Below are 19,173 nucleotides of genomic sequence, written 5' to 3' on the forward strand. Positions count from 1 at the left end.
GAGCATAAACGTTCGTCTTTGATAAAGGTTAACCTTCTCATTCTCACTGTTCCACCATGGTGCACACCTCTTTCCCACCCAGAATCTTCCTACCCCTGTCATCCTGCCCAGGCTAGCTCTCCTTCTTTCTTTTCCAGGGCCCCCTTCTAGAATCCTCCTCACTAACCAAGAGGTTAAAGAGGAAAATGAAAAGCACATGGAAGCCAATGAAAATGATAACAACACAGCCCAAAACCTCTGGGACGCAGCAAAGGCGGTCATAAGAGGGAAGTATATAGCAATCCAGGCCTTCCTAAAGAAGGAAGAAAGGTCTCAGATACACAACCTAACCTTACACCTTAAACAGCTGAAAAAAGAACAGCAAATAAAACCCCAAACCAGAAGACACGAATTAATGAAGATTAGAGCAGAAATCAATGCTATAGAAATCAAAAACAGATTTGATGATCTGTAGAACAGATCAATGAAACCAGGAGCTGGTTCTTTGAAAGAATTAACAAAATTGATAAACCACTAGCTAGTTTGATCACAATGAACAAGGAAAGGACTCAAATAAATAAAATCAAGAATGAAAGAGGAGAGATCACAACCAATACTGCAGAAATAACAAACAATAATAGAATATTATGAGCAATTATATGCCAATATATTGGGCAATCTGGAAGAAATGGACAAATTTCTAGAAACATATAAACTACCCAAACTGAAACAGGAAGAAATAGAAAATTTGAACAGACAATAACCAGTAAAGAAATAGAATTAGTAACCAAAAATCTCCCAGGGGGCGCCTGGGTGGCTCAGTCAGTTGAGCACCCGACTTCGGCTCAGGTCATGATCTCGTGGTTCATGGGTTCAAGCCCTGCGTTGGGCTCTGTGCTGGCAGCTCGGAGCCTGGAGCCTGCTTCGGATTCTGTGTCTCCCCCTCTCTCTGCCCCTCCCCCACTCACACTCTGTCTCTCAAAAATGAACAGATGTTAAAAAAATTTTTTTTTCATAAATTAAAAAAAAAATCTGCCAAGAAACAAGAGTCCAGAGCTGGATGGCTTTCCAGGGGAATTCTAACAAACATTTAAAGAAGCATTAGCACCTATTCTCTTGAAGCTGTTCATAGAAATGGAAGGAAAACTTCTAAACTCATTCTATGAAGCCAGCATTACCTTGATTCCAAAACCAGACAGAGACCCCACTAAAAAGGAGAACTACAGACCAATTTCCCTGATGAACATGGATGCAGAAATCCTCAACAAGACATTAGCCAACCGGATCTAACAATACATTAAAAAAATTATTCACCACGACCAGGTGGGATTTGGACCTGGGATGCAGGGCTGGTTCAATATCCACAAATCAATCAATGTGATACATCACATCAATAAAAGAAAGGCTAAGAACCAAATGATCCTCTCAATAGATGCAGAGAAAGCATTTGACAAAATAAGGCATCCTTTCTTGATAAAAAACCCTCAAGAAAGTACGGATAAGAAGGATCATACCTCGAGATCATAAAAGCCGTATAACGAAAGACCCATCGCTAATATCATCCTCCCTGGGGAAAAACTGAGAGCTTTCCCCCTAAGGTCAGGAACAAGACAGGGATGTCCACTCTTGCCACTGTTATTCAGCATAGTATTGGAAGTCTTAGCCTCAGCAATCAGACAACACAAAGAAATAAAAGGCATCCAAATCGGCCGGGAGGAGGTCAAACTTTCACTCTTCTCAGATGACATAACACTCTATATGGAAAACGCAAAAGATTCCACCAAAAAACTGCTAGAACTGATCCACGAATTCCCAGCCATATTGCTGACAAGGGTTTAAAAGGAGTTCCCCTAAAAATAATCATTACTAACCATTAAAAAAATAGCAGTAATGGGGCACCTGGGTGGCTCAGTTGGTTAAGCGTCTGACTCTTGATTTCAGCTCAGGTCATGATCCTGCAGTTCGTGAGTTCGAGCCCTGCCTCAGGCTCCATGCAGAGCCTGCTTGGGATTCTCCACCCCCCTTCTGCCCTTCTCCCCCTCCCTCAAAATAAATAAATGAACATTTAAAAAAATTTTTTTAAATAACAGTAATGACAACATCACAAAGCAACAACGCACTGGGTTTGCTCTCACCTCAGGGCCTTTGCACTTGCTGTCCCCTCTGCCTGGAATGTTCTTCCCCCAGTTCTCCACCTGGCTTGACCCTTTGCTTCCCTCAGGTCTGTATTCAAATGTCAGTGAAGCCTTCCCTGACCAAACTATATAAAAGTATAATCCTCCCTCCCAACATTTCCTACTTCCCTTCCCCACCTCAATTTTCCCCGTAGCATCGACCATCTTATAAAATAATATAGATTTTCATTGTTGAACTTGTTTTTTAGAAAGCAAGTTCCATGAAAGAGGGGCCTTTTTGTTTTGTTTGTTTCATTCACTCTCTAAATCCCCACCTGAAATAGGACTTGGCCCCATGATAGTTGCTCAAAAAAGGTTTGCTGAATGAATAAATATATCCATAGCTATGCTCTGAAGAAAATTTTATAGCTTAAAGGCTTTTATCAACTAAGAACAGGATGAAAATGATAAGCTAAGCGTTCTCAACTCTGGGACAAGGGAGCCTGGCTTGCTCAACACTGTGTTGCCATCCCAACTTACACACTGACCAGCACATCGTAGTTCAACGACTAGAGAATGATAGTAAATAAGCAAAATAAATCTAGAGACAGCAAGAGGCGATTAAGACAACAGCATTAATCGAATTAGAAGGGCAGCAAAATGGGCAACACAACAGAATTCTCAAAGGAATAGTTGAGAAAATGTACTGTCACACATTAATAAGACTATAAAACAAACAAACAAACAAATAATGATAAAAGGTGTTTTCGTTTTGTTTCACTTTAATCGAACATTTTATACCATGTATAGCTCTAGGCCAAGAAGCTTGAAAATCTCCATTGAAAAGGTGACCCACCTACCCAGAGACACACAAGTTTCCAGTTTAGAACTTCCATGCCTGTTTTGCCCTCCCTCATCCCTTAACCGCCTCCCGAGTGGGTGGCCCTTCCCAGAGGGCAGGGGCCAACTGCAGGCCACCCCTGCTTCCCCAGGGCGGGGCGGGGGGGGGGGGGGCCACCCGCAGCAGCCCAGCCATGTGTGTGTTGAGTAGGCAGCGAGGGGCAGTGCGCCAGTGGGGGGCACGGGCTCACCTTGTTGGCACAGCTGAAGCCCAGCCCCAGCTCGGCCAGGACCTTCAGCACACCTGGGCTGCTGTTGCACTTGACAGTGTAAAAGGGCCGGACCCGCGGCAGGCACTTCAGAAAGCAGAAGTGCCTCCTCACGACGGCACCCAGGTCGGCCACGAAGAAGGCAGCAACATCACCCTGCACGAGAAGGGTAAATGTGAGGCCCCGCTCAGCCCCCTCCTGCTGTGGGCCATCTATGGTCCTCCCAGGTACCTGTCCTGAGCCTGAGCCCAGCTCCGCCACAGCCACACTGCTCTAAAAGTCTCTGCACAGAAGGCAGACTCTTCAGCCTGCGTTCAGGGGTTCTGTGATCTGGCTCCAGCCCCTCCCCTCGCTACAGCTCAAGCTCCAGCTGCAAGCTGGAGTGTTTTCCCAACTCCAAGCTCTGGTTCCCACCGTGCCCTTCACGCAGAAGACCCTTTCTCCGAAAAGGCAATCCACCTTCAAGTTTCAGCTCAAATGCCACCTCCCCCAAACCAATAAAGCAATTCTGCCTTTAATGCTCTCACTGCATTTTGCACACGCTTCCAAAGTATCGGAACCGTGTACACATTCATCTGATAAATCCCTGTGGGCCAAAGCTATGGCCTGCAGCCCACTGTCTTCCACATATAGGTGGTCGCTGAAGCCTTGAGCTAATTCCACGGCACTGCAACCCATGCCTGTGAGCTGGGCAGCAGATCTGCTGAGGGCTGAACATGAATGAGACTGTGGGTGAGACAGCATCACTTCAACCCTCATTGGGACTCAGTTTCCTGTTTATGGAGACTTTTTTACTGAAGCCCATTTGGTGTCTGACATTATGCTAAGGGACAGAGATGACCAGACAGGGCTTGGGTCTTGAAGAGAACAAAAAACCCTTTAAGAAATTACAAGCCCGTTCAATAAACTCGGCTGGAGTTCCTACAGAAGGCAGTGGAAGCCACGGAGAAAGGGACATAAAAAATCCGCCTGGGAGAGTAGGAAAAAGTAACACTGATGAGTAATGAGGAAGGACAGAAACAGCAAGAGAGGCCAGCAGAAGGGCATTCCAGGCAGAGGGAAGAGCCCAGGAAAATGGGGTGACAACAGAGCACATGGCATCGCTGGGGAAAATACCAGCAGTGGTTGGGCTCTGATGGAGCATGATAGATGGTGGGGAAAGCTGGGAGAGGGACTGTGAAGACAGAGAGTTCTGGCTTGGCCCTGCTGGTCGCGGGGAACCACCAAACAGTTCTGAGTTTGAGCGTGGCCGTGATAAAGTGGGAGCAGGCAGGATGAGGCAGGCAGGATGAGGCAGGGAGGAGGTTAGAGGGCCTCTAGAGAGATGAGGCCTGATCTACAAAGCCAGGGCCTCGGAAGACCACAGGTGGTGGTCAGAGCTTGGAGACGCGCCAATGAGAGGGGTGTGGGTGGGGGAAGCAGGAGTCCCAGGTTTCTGACCCAGAAGGCTGGGTAGGTGGTGGTGGTGGTTCATCAGGGCAGGGCAGGCAGGAAGGGCAAAGTTTGGGGACGAGGACAAGGAAATGGGGATACAATGAGCCCGTCTCCGGCCAACAGCAAGGACTGAACACCAAATAAGTGAGGGAAGATGAAGGCCTAAGAAGTCCTTTGGGAGAAAGCAGCTGGGCCTGCACAGGGAACAGGGGACCCACCCCCGCTCCCAGCGGCTCACCGTGGTGGCCTGTGAGGCCCCCAGAGTGAGCTCCTCCAACAGGTCTCGGGTGCTGAAGCCCTCCTCCACCATCACAAAGTCCGTTTCGCTCAAGTAGCCAGCCATGCCGAGAAGGAGGAGCCGATGGGCTGGATGGAGCCGCAGCCCCGCCGCCTCAGAAAGTATGCAACACACTGCAGGGAGGGGAGGTGTAGAGTGAGGGAGCTGCTGGAGGGGGTTGCCCTCCGCTGCCCTCTCTGACCTCCCGCAAGCCAGGGCTCTCAGTCCTGTCACACCCGCCGCCAGCACAAGCCTGGGGAGCTTGAGTTCACTGGGAAGTGTGGGGACGATCAGGAACCCTGTACTGCGACAAGGCATTACATGCCTAGATGTCATTCACTGCCTCTCCGAGGCTCAGTTTCCCAATCTGTAAAATGAATGTATTATTTTGGAGGTCCTTTCCAGTTATGAAACTCGGGTTTTAGCAAAAAGGGAAAGAACGAGAGGGTACAGGAAAGCCAAGAAGCTCCAGTGGGGAAGTTTTCAGGGGACCCTCAGTCTTGACCACGCCCAACTAAGAGAGTGGCCCCACCAAGGAGTCTCAGCCCGAGAGCAAGAGCTTAGGTTCGAGTCTGCCCTCTGCTGCGTGACATTGGGTACTCCCTAGCCTCAGTTTCACCGTTTGGAAATGGAGGGCCAGGCTGGTCCTGACGTGCTAGGGTTCTAAGGGTGCATGGGGCCACATGGTGGGTGGGGGTCGCAGGCTCCCGGGAGGGAGCCGAAGGCTGAGGTTCTGTCCTGGTGAGCCCTCCCGAGTGCAGGGCCGAGGACCCGCCCCCCACACCGCCTTACCAAGCCCGGTCCTCCTTCGCGGGGGCCAGAGCCAGGCGCGCTGCTAGGGGGGGTCGCCGGTGACCTCGAAACTTGTGCAACACCCCGAGGAGGAGTGGCAGTTGCGGAGCCGAGGCCCCTGCTGAGAGGAGGCAAGGGGGCCGGGGACAGGTCAGCACTGGAGCCGAGGGCGCCCGCTCCCGGAGGCTCCCCGAGCCACTCCCCGCACTCGCCTTAAAACGCATTTACACGGCTTCGGCCCATAGGTCTCCCCAGCAAGTGAATCGGTTCCTCGGCGCCTCCGCTCGCCCTCTCCCCCCCGGCTCGGGCCGCGCGGCCTGCGCCCCGCCCGCCCAGCAGCCACCGACCCCACGCCCCTCCTTCAGCCTGCCGTCCGCTTATATAAGCCCCGCCCGGGCCCCGCCCCTGGGCCCAGGCCCCGCCCCTCTCGGCCCCCTCTGTAGCCCTGGCAACCGGGTGCCGCCATCCCATTGGTCGATTCCGACAAAAAGCATTGAGCTCTGCCACCCTGTTTCGCAAACCTGTGTAAGCTTCAGCCCTCCCAGCGGAGCTGGCTTCGCGGCTCCCCACACTGGGAAATGGCAACTGCAGGGCCGCCGCCTCAGAATCCCCAGCGCCTACGCGGTGGGACGCTTAGATCCTGGATCTTGGATGTTAGCGAGGGGCAGGAAGCCAGGAGGTTTCCTATTTGCTCCGGGAAATCTTTTCTGTGACGACCTCCACTCTCCTCTCCCCTGGTGATCTGCTCACTCAACCCTCAACGCCCAGGTCAAATGTCATCTCCTTGTCATCTCCTTTTCTAATAAAATCCTTTTTATTTAATTAACCTCTTCCAGCATCTTCTCTGATTCCTCCAACTCAAAACCCAGCTAACATGTCTTCAGAGAGCCTCCTTTGACCTTCCCAGCTCAGGGCAATCCCTTCCTTCATGCCACCCTCTGAATGGGGCAAATGCCTACTCACCTCTCAAATGAAATGTCTCCTCCAGGAAGCATTCTCTGAATTCCTCAACTCAAAACATTTCTTCTCTTCTATACCTGACAAACTCCTGTTCACCTATCAAAGTACACTCACTATAATGTCACCTTCGCTGTTGAGCCTCCCATGACCTTCCTAGCCTGCAGGGACAATGGAACTCACAAAGGTTATATCTGTGTGTCCCCCTCACTCATTTGGCTCTTGTTACCCAGAGCATGATATTCCCGTTGTTTTACACTTCTTGTTTGGTTACACTTCTCAGCTGTTTTGTGAGCTCCCAAGGGCAGGAATTGAGTGCCTGACTTCTCAGAGTGCCCAGTGACTGGTATAAACAAAAGTGCTGAAGAAGATTCAGTATCAGTGTTACTCAAAAGCGATTTCAAAAGTTCATATGAGGAGCACCTGGCTGACTCAGTCGGTAGAGTACGTGACTCAATCTCAGGGCCGTGAGTTCAAGCCTTATGTTGGGCATGGAGCCTACTTAAAAAAAAAAAAAAAAAAGGAGAAGAAGAAGTTAAAAGTTTATCTGAAGCAGTGATTGTATAAGAACAGCCAAGACATTCTTGGAGGAAAAAAAAAAAAAAGAGGACTTCCTCTACCAGGTATCAAAATATGTTATAAAGCTGTGGACTTTAAAACATCATGGTGCTCTGCAGAAAGAGACAGCTGTAGAACAGTCTTCTGCGTATTGGATAATTTGATACATAATGAGGGCAGCATTTCAAATCAGTGCGGCCAAAGGGCTTTTGGTCTAATGTATGTGTTTGTCCTGCCTCAGTATCTCCCTAGGGCATTCTGCACAACCTAATCAGAAAGTGCTTAGCGCACATATGGTGTACACCACGGAGTATGGAAAAGCCATTTTCTGCTCCCTGCTCAGCCTGGCTGCATGACTCCTTGGTTGGGTCATCCTGCTTAGACCAAGTTACTTGTGCCTGCTTTGATTACCCCACTGTGAACTGAGAGGGTTCAGACTGAATGAATTCTCTAGGTCCTTCTGCCTGGAACCTCCTTGCTTTCTATACATAGGAACAGTCTTTCAGGGGCAGCCAGCTTTACAGGATGGGTCGTTTGCAGGTCCATGCTTTGAGAGATTTGTAGTCATTTGCACCATAGTATGAATTAGTGGCATCTATTTTGAATTGAACATCTACTGATGGGGAGGGGGTAGACCAGCATAGCCATGGCAGAAACCTCGAAGGGAGACCTCAAGAAAAGATGACAGTAAGAGAAGAGGAGGGGCACTCAGACAAATTTGGCTGTACTTTTTTTTTTTTTTTTTTAGTTGTTCTTTGAGAACAGCTGACTGTACCTGGATACTATGGTCTAAGTCCACCTCACTAGCTCTTTTCATCACCTGGTACATAGTAAGCACATAATGGGCACATTCAATATTCTTGCTGAATGAATCAATAAAGGTAAGAAGAAACAAGCTAGAATCCACTCTGTTCATTTGTAATTTGTCAAGGGTTAGTAGTCACAGCAGAAAAATCTATAACCTGGACAGGATACAGACACACTGTGGATTTATCTTTTTCCCTACTGGATATGTGATGTCACTGAATCTCCCTGACAACCTTACATCATAGGGGCTATAATTGTTCCCATTTTACAGATGAGGAATCTGAAACTCAGAGAAATTCGGTAACCTGCCCAGGGTTACAAAGCAAGTGAAGGTGGAGCCTGTATTAAACCTATCCATCCTGATTCAACCTTTATGCTTACCTGCCAACCAGTGCCTGAGGATTTTGGCCCCAGCTCAACAAAAGTCACCCAGTCATCCTGCTGGCATCCAACCCAAAGGCTGGTGGCTCCTCTCCTGCCAGGCTCACCTACCACTCTTATCTGCGCACAGCCCTCAAAGACATGTTGTTGAAGCAGAACAAAGAGCCTCTGATCTCTGGCCAGGATCATGTCAGTCTGTTTCAATCCATTCTTCCTAAACCAATCATAATTCTAGTCACAAACACCACCATAATAAAAATGCCTTACATGTGCATAGAACTGGAGAGTTTACAAAACACTTTCTGGTTCATCATTTCATTCTGGCTTCCCAATCCTTCGTGGGATTGGACATCAGGTAAATTTAGGTTTGGCTGAAGAAAATAAAAAGCCACAACCCACAAAGCCATAAACAAACACAGGTTTATTCTACCATGTTCACAATATAACACTGGAGGTGGGCAGCCCAAGTCTGGTGTGGCATCCCCACAAAGTCATCAGGAACCAAGGCTCCTCCCCTCTTTCAACTCTGCCGTCCTCAGCTCCTCCCTGGCTTCTAGCCTCATGGCCCAAAATGGCTGCTGGAGCATTCCCAGGACTAACATGTAACCAATATGACCAGACAAGTTGTTCATGCCCGGTATCCTCTCTGATTAGTGCCCATCTCCATACTGATTGTTAACTACGTTGAACACCAGCACTGTATATCGTAGGCATCAGGAAGGCTCACTTCAGGCAGCCGTCACCAAATCGCACACTTGTTAATTTCCTAGGGCTCCTGTACCAAAGTACCAAAACCCAGGTGGCTTCAAACAACAGATATTTATTGTCTCACAGGTCTGGAGGTAACGAGCCCCACATCAGGGTGTGAGCTGTGCCATGCTCCTCTGATGGCTCTAGGGGAGAGTCTTCTCCTGCTCACAAAGGCTGTCTTCTCACTGTGTGCCTTCACAGCATCTCCCCTGTGTCTGTGTCTGATTCTGTGTCCAAACTTCCCCTTTGAGTAAGGACTCCGGTCGTATTGGGCCCACCCAAATGACCTTTTAACCTGATGAACTATGTAAAGACTCTATCTTCAAATAAGATCACATTCTGTGGTGCTGGGGCTTAGAACTTTAACACAATTGGGGGGGGGGGGGAAGGGTGGAGACACAATCTGACCCATCCCACCACCCCAACACTTCCTTTCACATCATTGGCTAAAACATAGATACTCAGGGCCACGTAGCTGCAAGGAAGGGATGGGGAAGGCGTAGTCGTTAGTTGGGACACATTGTTGCTTCTTCCCACCCCAATAAAGTCAAAATACAGTAAAACTTTGGATTGCGAGTAAGTTGTTCTACAAGTGTTCCTCAAGACGAGCAAACATTTCTAATAAACTTTAACTTGATAAACAAGCGATGTCTTGCAATATGAGTTGTACGTGATGCCAAACGTCCCATGATCACAACTGAGCCAACGATTCTTCTCTCTCTCTCTCTGTCTCTCTCAGGGGTTGTGGGTTATTGTCTCCTGTGTTCAGATGTTCGGTCTCAGGCCATGGTGTTTGGCAGAAATCAGTGACTTTTCAGAACATTGGAAGGTGCCCACAACTGGCACTAATGTATTTTTTGTCACTTCAAAGCACCGATGGACAGTCCTTTGCTTTTCCATACAAGAGTAAGCTTAGGAATGCTCTGCTTCATTCTAGGTCAGGCTGCCTGGCGATATAGACCCTCTCCTCTGCTGCCTTATTGTCAGTTACATTAAATACAGTCGATGACAAGAGTTTATTAATACTGTACTGTAGTCAGCATCCGTGTGAGCGTATACAATGGCCCCCATGCAGAAGAAGAATGAAAAGAAAGGCGGTGAGAAGAAGATGATTACGGTGGAAGTGAAGAGGGAAATCACCGAGAAGTAGGCGTGAGGTATGCGAGGGGCCGAAATTGCAAGATTTCATAAGACGGCTACGTTGGCCATCGGCACAATATTAAAGAAGAAAGAAGAAATGAGGGGGCTGGACGCAGCAAAAGAAGTCACGAGAATATCAAAGCAACGACCACGTGTTCTGGTTTGAATACACAAGGAGCAAGTAGCAGGCGATAGTGTGACTAAGAACTTTATCTGCGAGAAGGCAAAAGCCTTGTACACCGACTTTGTAAGCAAACCACCACGTACGTCAACAGAAAAGGAAGAAGGCTTCAAGGCAAGCAGGGGGTGGTCTGATAACTTTAAGAGGAAAAGTGGCATCCACAGTGTCGTGAGGCAGGGAGAGGCTACGAGTTCTGACGCTGAGGCAGCTGAGGTGCTTGCTACGGAATTCAAGAAGCTCACGGTTTCCAAGTGTTACCTGCCAGAGCAAGTCTTTAACTGTAATGAGACGGGACTTTTTTGGAAAAAGATGCCAGAGAGGACCTACATTACAGAAGAAGAGAATGCAATGCCTGGCCACAAGCCCATGAAAGACCATCTCACCCTCTTGTTTTGTGCTAATGCAAGCAGGGATTTCAAAGTCAAGTCCCTGCTCATGTATCATCCTGAGAATCCATGAGCCTTCAAGAAACGCAAGGTGCAGAAGGGCCAGTTAAACGTTATGTAGAGGTCCAACAGCAAGGCTTGGGCCACTCATATCTTGTTCATTGAGAGGACCAACGAGGTCTTTGGTCCTAAAAGAATCTGCCATGGGGGCACCTGGGTGGCTCAGTCGGTTAAGCGTCCAACTTCAGCTCAGGTCATGATCTCACGGCTTGTGAGTTCGAGCCCCGCGTCAGGCTCTGTGCTGACAGCTCGGAGCCTGGAGCCTGCTTCGGATTCTGTGTCTCCCTCTCTCTCTGCCCCTCTCCAGCTTGCGCTCTGTCTCTCTCTCTCTGTCTCTCAAAAATAAATAAAATTTATTTTTGTAAAAAAAATTTTTTTTCCTAAAAGAATCTGCCACTCAAAGCCTTGCTGGTTATGGATAACGCTCCTGCTCATCCTCCAGGCTTTGAGGACGACTTACTGGAGGAATTCGAGTTCATTAAGGTCACATTCCTTCTTCCCAACGCCACTCCAATCTTCTAGCCCTTGGATCAGCAGGTCGTTTCGAACTTTAGAAAGCCTCACACCAAAGCACTATTTCAGCGATGCTTCGAGGTGACCGAAGGAACAAAACTTACCTTCTGAGAGTTTTGGAAAAATCATTTCCACATTGTGAACTGCCTCAAGATCATCGATAAAGCCTGGGAGGGGGCCAGCAAGAGAACCCTCAATTCTGCTTGGAGGAAACTGTGGCCTCGTTGACTCGGAGGGGCTTGCTCACGAACAGGAGCTGCCAGCTGTCGATGACATTGCGTCCTTGGGGAGGACCATGGGACTGGAGGTGAATGAGGACGACATTCAAGCGCTGGTGGAGGAACATGGCCAGGAGACGAGCACCCACGAACTGATGGATCTGCATCGCCGGCAACAGCAAGAGGTTATGGGGGACATCTCCTCTGCAGAGGAGGAGGGGGGAAAGGTGGAGGAATCCCTCACTTCAAATGAGATTAGGGAGACGTGGGAAACGTGGGAAACGTGGGAAACTGTGCAAAAGTTTGTAGAAAACACCACCCAAATAAGGCTGTCACAGCGCGAGGGAGGAATCTGTTTAACAACAAAGCAACATCACATTTCTGTGAAATCCTCAAAAGGAGGCAAAAGCAAGTGTCACTAGATAGGCTCCTTGTTAACATTGCGTGAAAAGAAAAAGATTCCATTGAGCCAACAGATAGCAGCGATTCCCGTCAGTGATAGTGAAAGTCGTCCTCCACCATAACCCTCCTCTCTCTTTTCTCCCTCATCCCAGTCACAAAGGTTTTCAGAGGTAAGTGCAGGTGAATTTAGTTTTCTTTATATTTTGTATTTTCTTTATTATTTTGTATTTATATTACAGTATCGTAATCACTTTTGCATGAATATTTTTGGGTTGTGGAATGAATTGTCTGCGTTTCCGTTATTTCTTACGGGGAAATTCACTTTGAGGTACAAGTGCTTTGGATTACAAGCATGTTTCTGGAACGAATGTTGCTCTCAAATCAAGGTTTTACTGTACTAAAGAAGAGGGCACCTGGGTGGCTCAGTCGGTTAAGCATCTGACTCTTGAGTTTGGCTCAGGTCATGGTCTCACAGTTCATGAGATTGGGCTCTGCACTGACAGCCTGGAGTCTGCTTGGGATTCTCTCTCCCTCTCTTTCTGCCCCTTCCATTCGCTCGCTCTCTCTCACTCTCTCTCTCTCTCTCTCTCTCTCTCCCCCTCAAAATAAATAAATAAACTTAAAAAAAATACTAAAGGGGCACCTGGGTGGCTCAGTCAGTTGAGCGGTCAACTTCAGCTCAGGTCACAATCTCACAGTTCATGAGTTCAAGTCCTGCATCAGGCTCTCTGCTGTCAACGCAAAGCCCACTTCAGATCCTCTGTCCTCCTGTGTCTGCCCTCCCCCACTCACTCTCTCTCTCTCTCTCTCTCTCTCAAAAATAAATAAACATTGGGGCGCCTGGGTGGCTCAGTCGGTTGAGCGGCCGACTTCAGCTCAGGTCACGATCTCGCGGTCCGTGAGTTCGAGCCCCGCGTCGGGCTCTGTGCTGACCGCTCAGAGCCTGGAGCCTGTTTCAGCTTCTGTGTCTCCCTCTCTCTCTGCCCCTCCCCTGTTCATGCTCTGTCTCTCTCTCTCAAAAATAAATAAACGTTAAAAAAAAAATTTTTTTTTAAATAAATAAACATTAAAAATGTTTTCAAAAATTTTAAAAATATTTTTAAAGTTTATTTATTTTTGAGAGACAGAGAGAACAGAGGAGGGGCAGAGGGAGAAGAGAGAGAATGTCGTGCTGTCAGTGCAGAGCCCGGTGTGGGGCTCAAACTCATGAACTGTGAGATTGTGACCTGAGCCAAAACCAAGAGTCGGACGCTTCACCGACTGAGCCAGCCAGGCACCCCTAAATTTTTTTTAAAAAAAAGAAGAAAGAAAAACTAGATATCACATGGAGGCTGGAAACATTACTTCCCCCTTTTACAGACCGGTATACCCGTTCAGAGCGGTTCCGGGATTTGAACCACAGGGAGAAGCAGACAGAGAAGTAAATAAACATTGTGGAGCACCTGTTGTGTGACAGGCACCAACCATGCTGAGTATTTACAATGATTGCATTTAATCCTTGGACAGCCCTGCAAGATACACATTAATAGTCCCATTTTACAGATGAGAAAATTGAGGCTAAAGCATATGTCTGAGGCTACATGGCTAGTGAGTAACAGAGCTGGGACTTAACTCTGGTCTGGCAAATTTTAGGCCTATGACTGGGGTCCTGGGAATGAGGCGTGAAGCCAGAACGAAGAATTCTAAGACCAGGCCAAGAACAAATGACAGGAGACCCCGAGAGAGGCTGAAACTCAGAGTCAGACGCAAGATGAACTGGCAGAAATTGCAAACTCCAGGAAGTCATCAGTGAGATGGAGACCCCGAAGCCACCAGAAGTCAGAAGGGGAAGCAGCCTCAGGCATCGTAAGATCAGCGCTGTCTGCAGGTTAAGGATGGAAACTAGGGGCGCCTGGGTGGCTCAGTATGTTGAGTGTCCAACTTCGGCTCAGGTCACGATCTCATGGTTTGTGGGTTTGAGCCCCATATCTGGCTCTGCGCTGACAGCTGAAAGCCTGGAGCTTGCTTTGGATTCTGTGTCTCCCTCTCTCTCTGCCCCTCCTCCACTCATGCTCTGTCTCACTGTCTCTCAAAAATAAATAAATGTAAAACAAAAAAAAAAAAAATTTTTTAAATGGAAACTAACAATAACACTAGCCACCATTTACTGAGCATCTTCTAGATTCTAGTTACTGTATTATGTGCTTAATAATAATAATAGCTGGGGTGCCTGGGTGGCTCAGTCGGTTGAGCGTCCCACTTCAGCTCAGGTCACGATCTCACGGTTCACGAGTTCGAGCTCCATGTCAGGCTCTGTGCTGACAGTCAGAGCCTGGAGCCTGCTTCGGATTCTGTGTCTCCCTCTCTCTCTGCCCCTCCCCTGCTTGTGTTCTGTGTCTCTCTTTCTCTCTCAAAAATAAATAAACATCAAAAAATTGTTTTAATAATAATAATGGCTAACATTGCAGAATACACGACCTTGTAAGATGGATATAACCTTTAATTTTTTTTTTTCAACGTTTTTTATTTATTTTTGGGACAGAGAGAGACAGAGCATGAACGGGGGAGGGGCAGAGAGAGAGGGAGACACAGAATCGGAAACAGGCTCCAGGCTCCGAGCCATCAGCCCAGAGCCTGACGCGGGGCTCGAACCCACGGACTGTGAGATCGTGACCTGGCTGAAGTCGGACGCTTAACCGACTGTGCCACCCAGGCACCCCGGATATAACCTTTAACCTCACGGCCTATGAGGTATATGCTGTGGGGATTACAGGGGAGAAAACAAGCAGAAGAGGTTAACCTGCTCAAGGTCACCCGGCAAATGTGTGGCACCACTATGCTACCTACATTTCCTCCGTCCTCGCAACAAGCCTGCGAGGTGAGAATTATTACTCTCATTTCACGATGGACGAACCTGAGGCCCAGAGAGGCCAAGTGATTTTCCCAAGAGGACACAGCTGGCACATGGCAGAGCCTGGACTCACCCTCAAGGCTGTACATGGTCAGGAACTTGAAATGGTGGAGCAGACCGTGGACCCAAACCCTGGAACCCGGAATTCTAGGTATTAGTGTGGTGTCTGTGTCCCCTGACACAGAGGCAGGCAGGACAGAGGTCCAGGATGAGGCACTGAGGAGGCAAAATTCAAGTGCGTTGACTGCACATGGGATTATAGTCACACCCCTTCCCTAGACAGACAAAGATGTTAAGATGCTGAATTTCGCAGTTTGGATCTCTTTATTTTCACTCTCTTCTAGGCTGAACACAAATGTGAAAAAAATCGTAATAGTGGCAACAATTAAGGAATTCACACACTCTCTCGCGCCAGACCTGAGTTGTTTCTGACAAAATGTGACAAGAAAACAATGGCAACCAAATAAAAAATACGCAGCCGAAAATTCTCCCTTTCTCCAGCTGCCAGCCCCAGGCAGCGGAACAGAAAAGGCTGTCGTCTCTCCTGAATTCTCCAGTGGTTCTCAGACGGGCATGCATTAAAATCACCTGGAGGCCTTGTTAACACTGACTTCCTTCTAGGCCTCACCCCAGAGGTTGGGATTCCGTAAGTCTGAGGCGGGCTCCAGAATATGCCTTTCTGACAAGTTCCCGGGTGATGCTGAGGCTGCTGGCCCAGGAATCACACTTTGAGAACCCTTGCCTAAATGAACTTGAAACCCCGCAGGCCAAGAGGTCAAAGCTATATACTCTTGAGAGAGTCCCCAAGAGGCAGGATGGGACAAAAACCAACCTGGGCTGAATGGCTGTACTGTCTCCAGGTAGCAAGAGAACACATTTCAGGGGTACGTAAGCCTCAGCCCATCTCCTGGCTGTGTGACCTCGGCAAACTTACTTATCCTGTGTGAACCCCGCTGTATTCATCTGTCAAATGGGCATGAGAATGCCTACTTCCTAGAATTGGGGTCAGGAATTCACGAGTATATATAAGCTTTGCCAAGTGCCCGGCACATACATTAACAAATGCATTCTAAGTAGTAGTCATTAGTGTGATTACCCTGAGCTAAGGATGCAGAAGACCAGAGGAGAAAATCCAAAAATGTGTCCGAAGGATATTGCTGGGGCAGGGTGGGAGAAGCAGCACCCCCCCAGGGTGGTTTGTTTGGGGACCCGAGCTGAGGAACACCCAGCAGGGGGGCAGGGGCTCAGGGAGAGTCAGCCCAGAGTAAGGGGGTGGGTGGTAGAATTCTGTCCCATTCCACTCCATTCCCAGAGAAACTGGGACTGAGGCCCGAGTGCTGAGCACTGAGTCATGCAAGCCTCACCCAAGCTTAAATTCTAAGTCACTGTAGTAGTCGTGTTCTCGTCTGGAAAACTGCTCACTCACCCCCAGGAAGAGCGGAGCCAGGCAGCCCTGTCTGTACCCCCGGGGGCTCTCTGCTCCCCTCCCCCACTGCTGACTAAACAGCCCCGAATCCTTAGGCCTCCAGTTAACGCACAAATCAGAGACACAGAGACTGTGCTCAGGTGATAGGTCAGAGGCAGGGTCAGTGGAACCCACTCCAGAGGGAGCCAAAGAGTGCTTTCTTCTTTGAGGCTTCCGGCCACACCTAGCGTCCAGGGAGAGAGTCTGGGTCCTTTGGGAAGGCCCCTTCACAGAGGCCACATGGCAGAGTCCTCAATAACATGGACACCAGACCTCCTGCCCTTGAAAGGCACAGTGTCATTTCCTCTACATTCCATTGGTTAAAGTGGGTTATGGAGCTGTCCCAGATTCAATTGGTTCATTGGGGGCCATCTTGGGAGACTGGCTGCCACAAAAGCCATCGAGTCTCTGTAGTTCCCACGGCCCCAACTCTGTCTGAGTCGTCCTCGTCATCTCTAGCCTGGAGGTCTGCAATAATTTTCTAAGTAATCCCTTTGCATTACTCTTACCTCCAGTGAATCTAGTCCCCACACAGCCCCCAGAGTGTTATTAGAATGCAAATAATGTCAAAATGCAAATTAAGTCAATCCCTCTTTCAAAGGCTGCAAGACTTTCCTTTGCTCTTGGGATAATGTCCCAGATCCTGCCTGTGAGGCCCTCCATCAGGGACCCAGCTCCGGCCTCCTCTCTGCCCAGCTCCTCACCCTCCCTTCCACTACCAGGCCCCCATCCTCTAGCTCCTCCAACCCTCCACGGCCTTTCCTTCCCTGGAGCCCTTTGCCTGCAGCATTTTCCCCACCTCCTCACCTGCCCCACTGGGCATCTTCCAGGTCTCTGCTTGAGCATCCTTTCCTCAGAGATGCTGTTCCAGACATTTTGGATCAGTCAACACATTTTTTTTTTGTTGTGAGTAAGAAACTCCCAACACTCACACTGGCTCAAGCAAAAAGAGAATTTATTTTTGCCACATGTAACGAAGCCACTGAAGGGTTCAAGTTCAGACACAGACTTTGCTTCGGGTCTGAGCTCTGCCTTCCTCTGGATCGGTTTCCTCCTCAGGCAGGCTCTCACCCCACTAAAGCTCTGGACCCCGGGACTGTCCTGTTGGCCCTGTTCTTTGAGGTGCACATCTTGATTGGCCAAGGCTGGGTCAAGAGCTACCCGCTCCCCCAGAAGAGAGATGGGATCAATATGGAAGGAGAGTGGGGAAGGGGTGGTTCCCCAAAAGAAAAATAGGCTGTTGCTTCCTAAAACACCAGTATATTCCCTTTCTCTCTTTGCTAGAACCGAGTATTCCCTTCGCACACTCTGGCTCTCTCTCACTCTCTCTCTTTATTTTGAAGATTTTATTTTTAAGTAATCTCTATACCCAACATGAGACTAGAACCTACAACCCTGAGATCAAGAGCACGCTCTACTGACTGAACCAGCCAGGTGCCCCTCAGGCACTCTCTTGAATTACAGTTTGCACAGGCTGCTCCTTCTGCTACAGTGCTTTTCCTCTTCTATTTTTAATAACATAAATTCTTTTGGGGCACCCTGGGGGCTCAGTTGGTTGAGCGTCCAACTCTTGATTTCAGCTCAGGTCATGATCTCACGGTTCATGAGTTCAAGCCCTGTATCGGGCTCTGTGCTGACAGCGTGGAGCCTGCCTGGGATTCTCTTTTCCTCTCTCCCTGCCTATCCTCCACTCACGGGCATTCTCTCTCCCTCTCTCTCTCTCTCTCTCAAAATAAAGAAACTTAAATAATATAAATTCTTTTTTAAATATTTTTATTTTGAAAATTCATACAGAAAATTTCTATAATTAACATTTTTTATTGTTTATTTATTTTGAGAGAGAGAGAGACAGTGTGAACGTGAGGGGGCAGAGAGAGGGAGAGAGAGAATCCCAAGCAGGCTTCATGCTGCTGGTGCAGAGTCCAACTCGGGGCTTGAACCCATGAAACCGTGAGATCATGACCTGAGCCAAAACCAAGAGTCGGACTCTTAACAGACTGAGCCACCCAGGGGTCCCTACAGAAAATTTCTAAAAATAGTACATACCCTTCACCCAAGTTCCCCAAATATTAACACTTTAAGACTATTTGTATCATTCTTTTTCTCTGTGTACGTGTATGTTTATATACGTGTGTATACACATACATATTGTATGTCCATGTGTATCTCTGTGCCCATATAATTTTTTTTCTGAACTGTTTGAGAGTAAGTGGCAGACATAATTTCCCTTTACCCTTAATATATCAGTGTGTATTTTGCCAGGTACGTATTTCCTCCGGATGTCCACGTGGCTCACTTGGATATGGCATACTTTATTTACCTCCTTCAAGTCTTTGATCAAAAGAAATCTTCTCAAGGAGGCTGACCCAGTCACCCTTGTAAAGATGTCAATCCACCCCCTCCGTATGCACTGTCGTCACTCTTGGGTCTTACCCCCCCCCCACCTTTACTTTTTCTTCTCTCCTTTTTTTTAAGTTGATTTATTTACTTTGAGGAAGAGACAGAGATCGAGCAGGGGAGGGGCAGAGAGAAAGGGAGAGAGAGAGAATCCCAAGCAGGCTCTGCGCTGTTAGCTCAAAGCCTGAGGTGGGGCTTGAACTCACCAACCTGTGAGATCATGACCTGAGCTGAAACCAAGAGTCAGACGCTTAACCAACTGAGCCACCCAGGTGCCCCTACTGTTTCTTCTTTTACTCCTTTCACTTTCTGGGATACTTTGGAATTTATATATTACATCTACGTATTTGAAGCTTTGTAAGG

General features: G+C 48.3%; 1 protein-coding gene across 5 annotated transcripts in view; it reads right to left on the minus strand.

Moving 5' to 3' along the window:
* Positions 1 to 6,051, minus strand: part of AZIN2 (antizyme inhibitor 2) — a 33,412-nt gene extending 27,361 nt beyond the window's left edge. For 3 of the 5 annotated variants that reach the window (XM_078452091.2, XM_078452089.2, XM_078452092.2), the window contains exons 1-4: positions 5,918 to 6,051; positions 5,706 to 5,826; positions 4,875 to 5,047; positions 3,185 to 3,358 (exon numbers count right to left, since the gene is read on the minus strand). In XM_078452091.2, the coding sequence (XP_078308217.1) occupies positions 3,185 to 3,358; positions 4,875 to 4,979 (279 nt within the window). In that variant the 5' untranslated portion in view covers positions 4,980 to 5,047; positions 5,706 to 5,826; positions 5,918 to 6,051. Of the gene's footprint in view, positions 1 to 3,184; positions 3,359 to 4,874; positions 5,048 to 5,238; positions 5,281 to 5,705; positions 5,827 to 5,917 lie in introns of those variants that run through there. The other 2 variants (XM_078452090.2, XM_078452093.2) reach the window with 2 other exon arrangements.
* Between the last annotated feature and the right edge of the window lie 13,122 nt (positions 6,052 to 19,173).

The sequence above is a fragment of the Panthera onca genome, chromosome C1 (genome assembly GCF_046562875.1).
Source record: "Panthera onca isolate mPanOnc1 chromosome C1, mPanOnc1 haplotype 2, whole genome shotgun sequence".
NCBI classification, from domain to species: Eukaryota; Metazoa; Chordata; class Mammalia; order Carnivora; family Felidae; genus Panthera; species Panthera onca.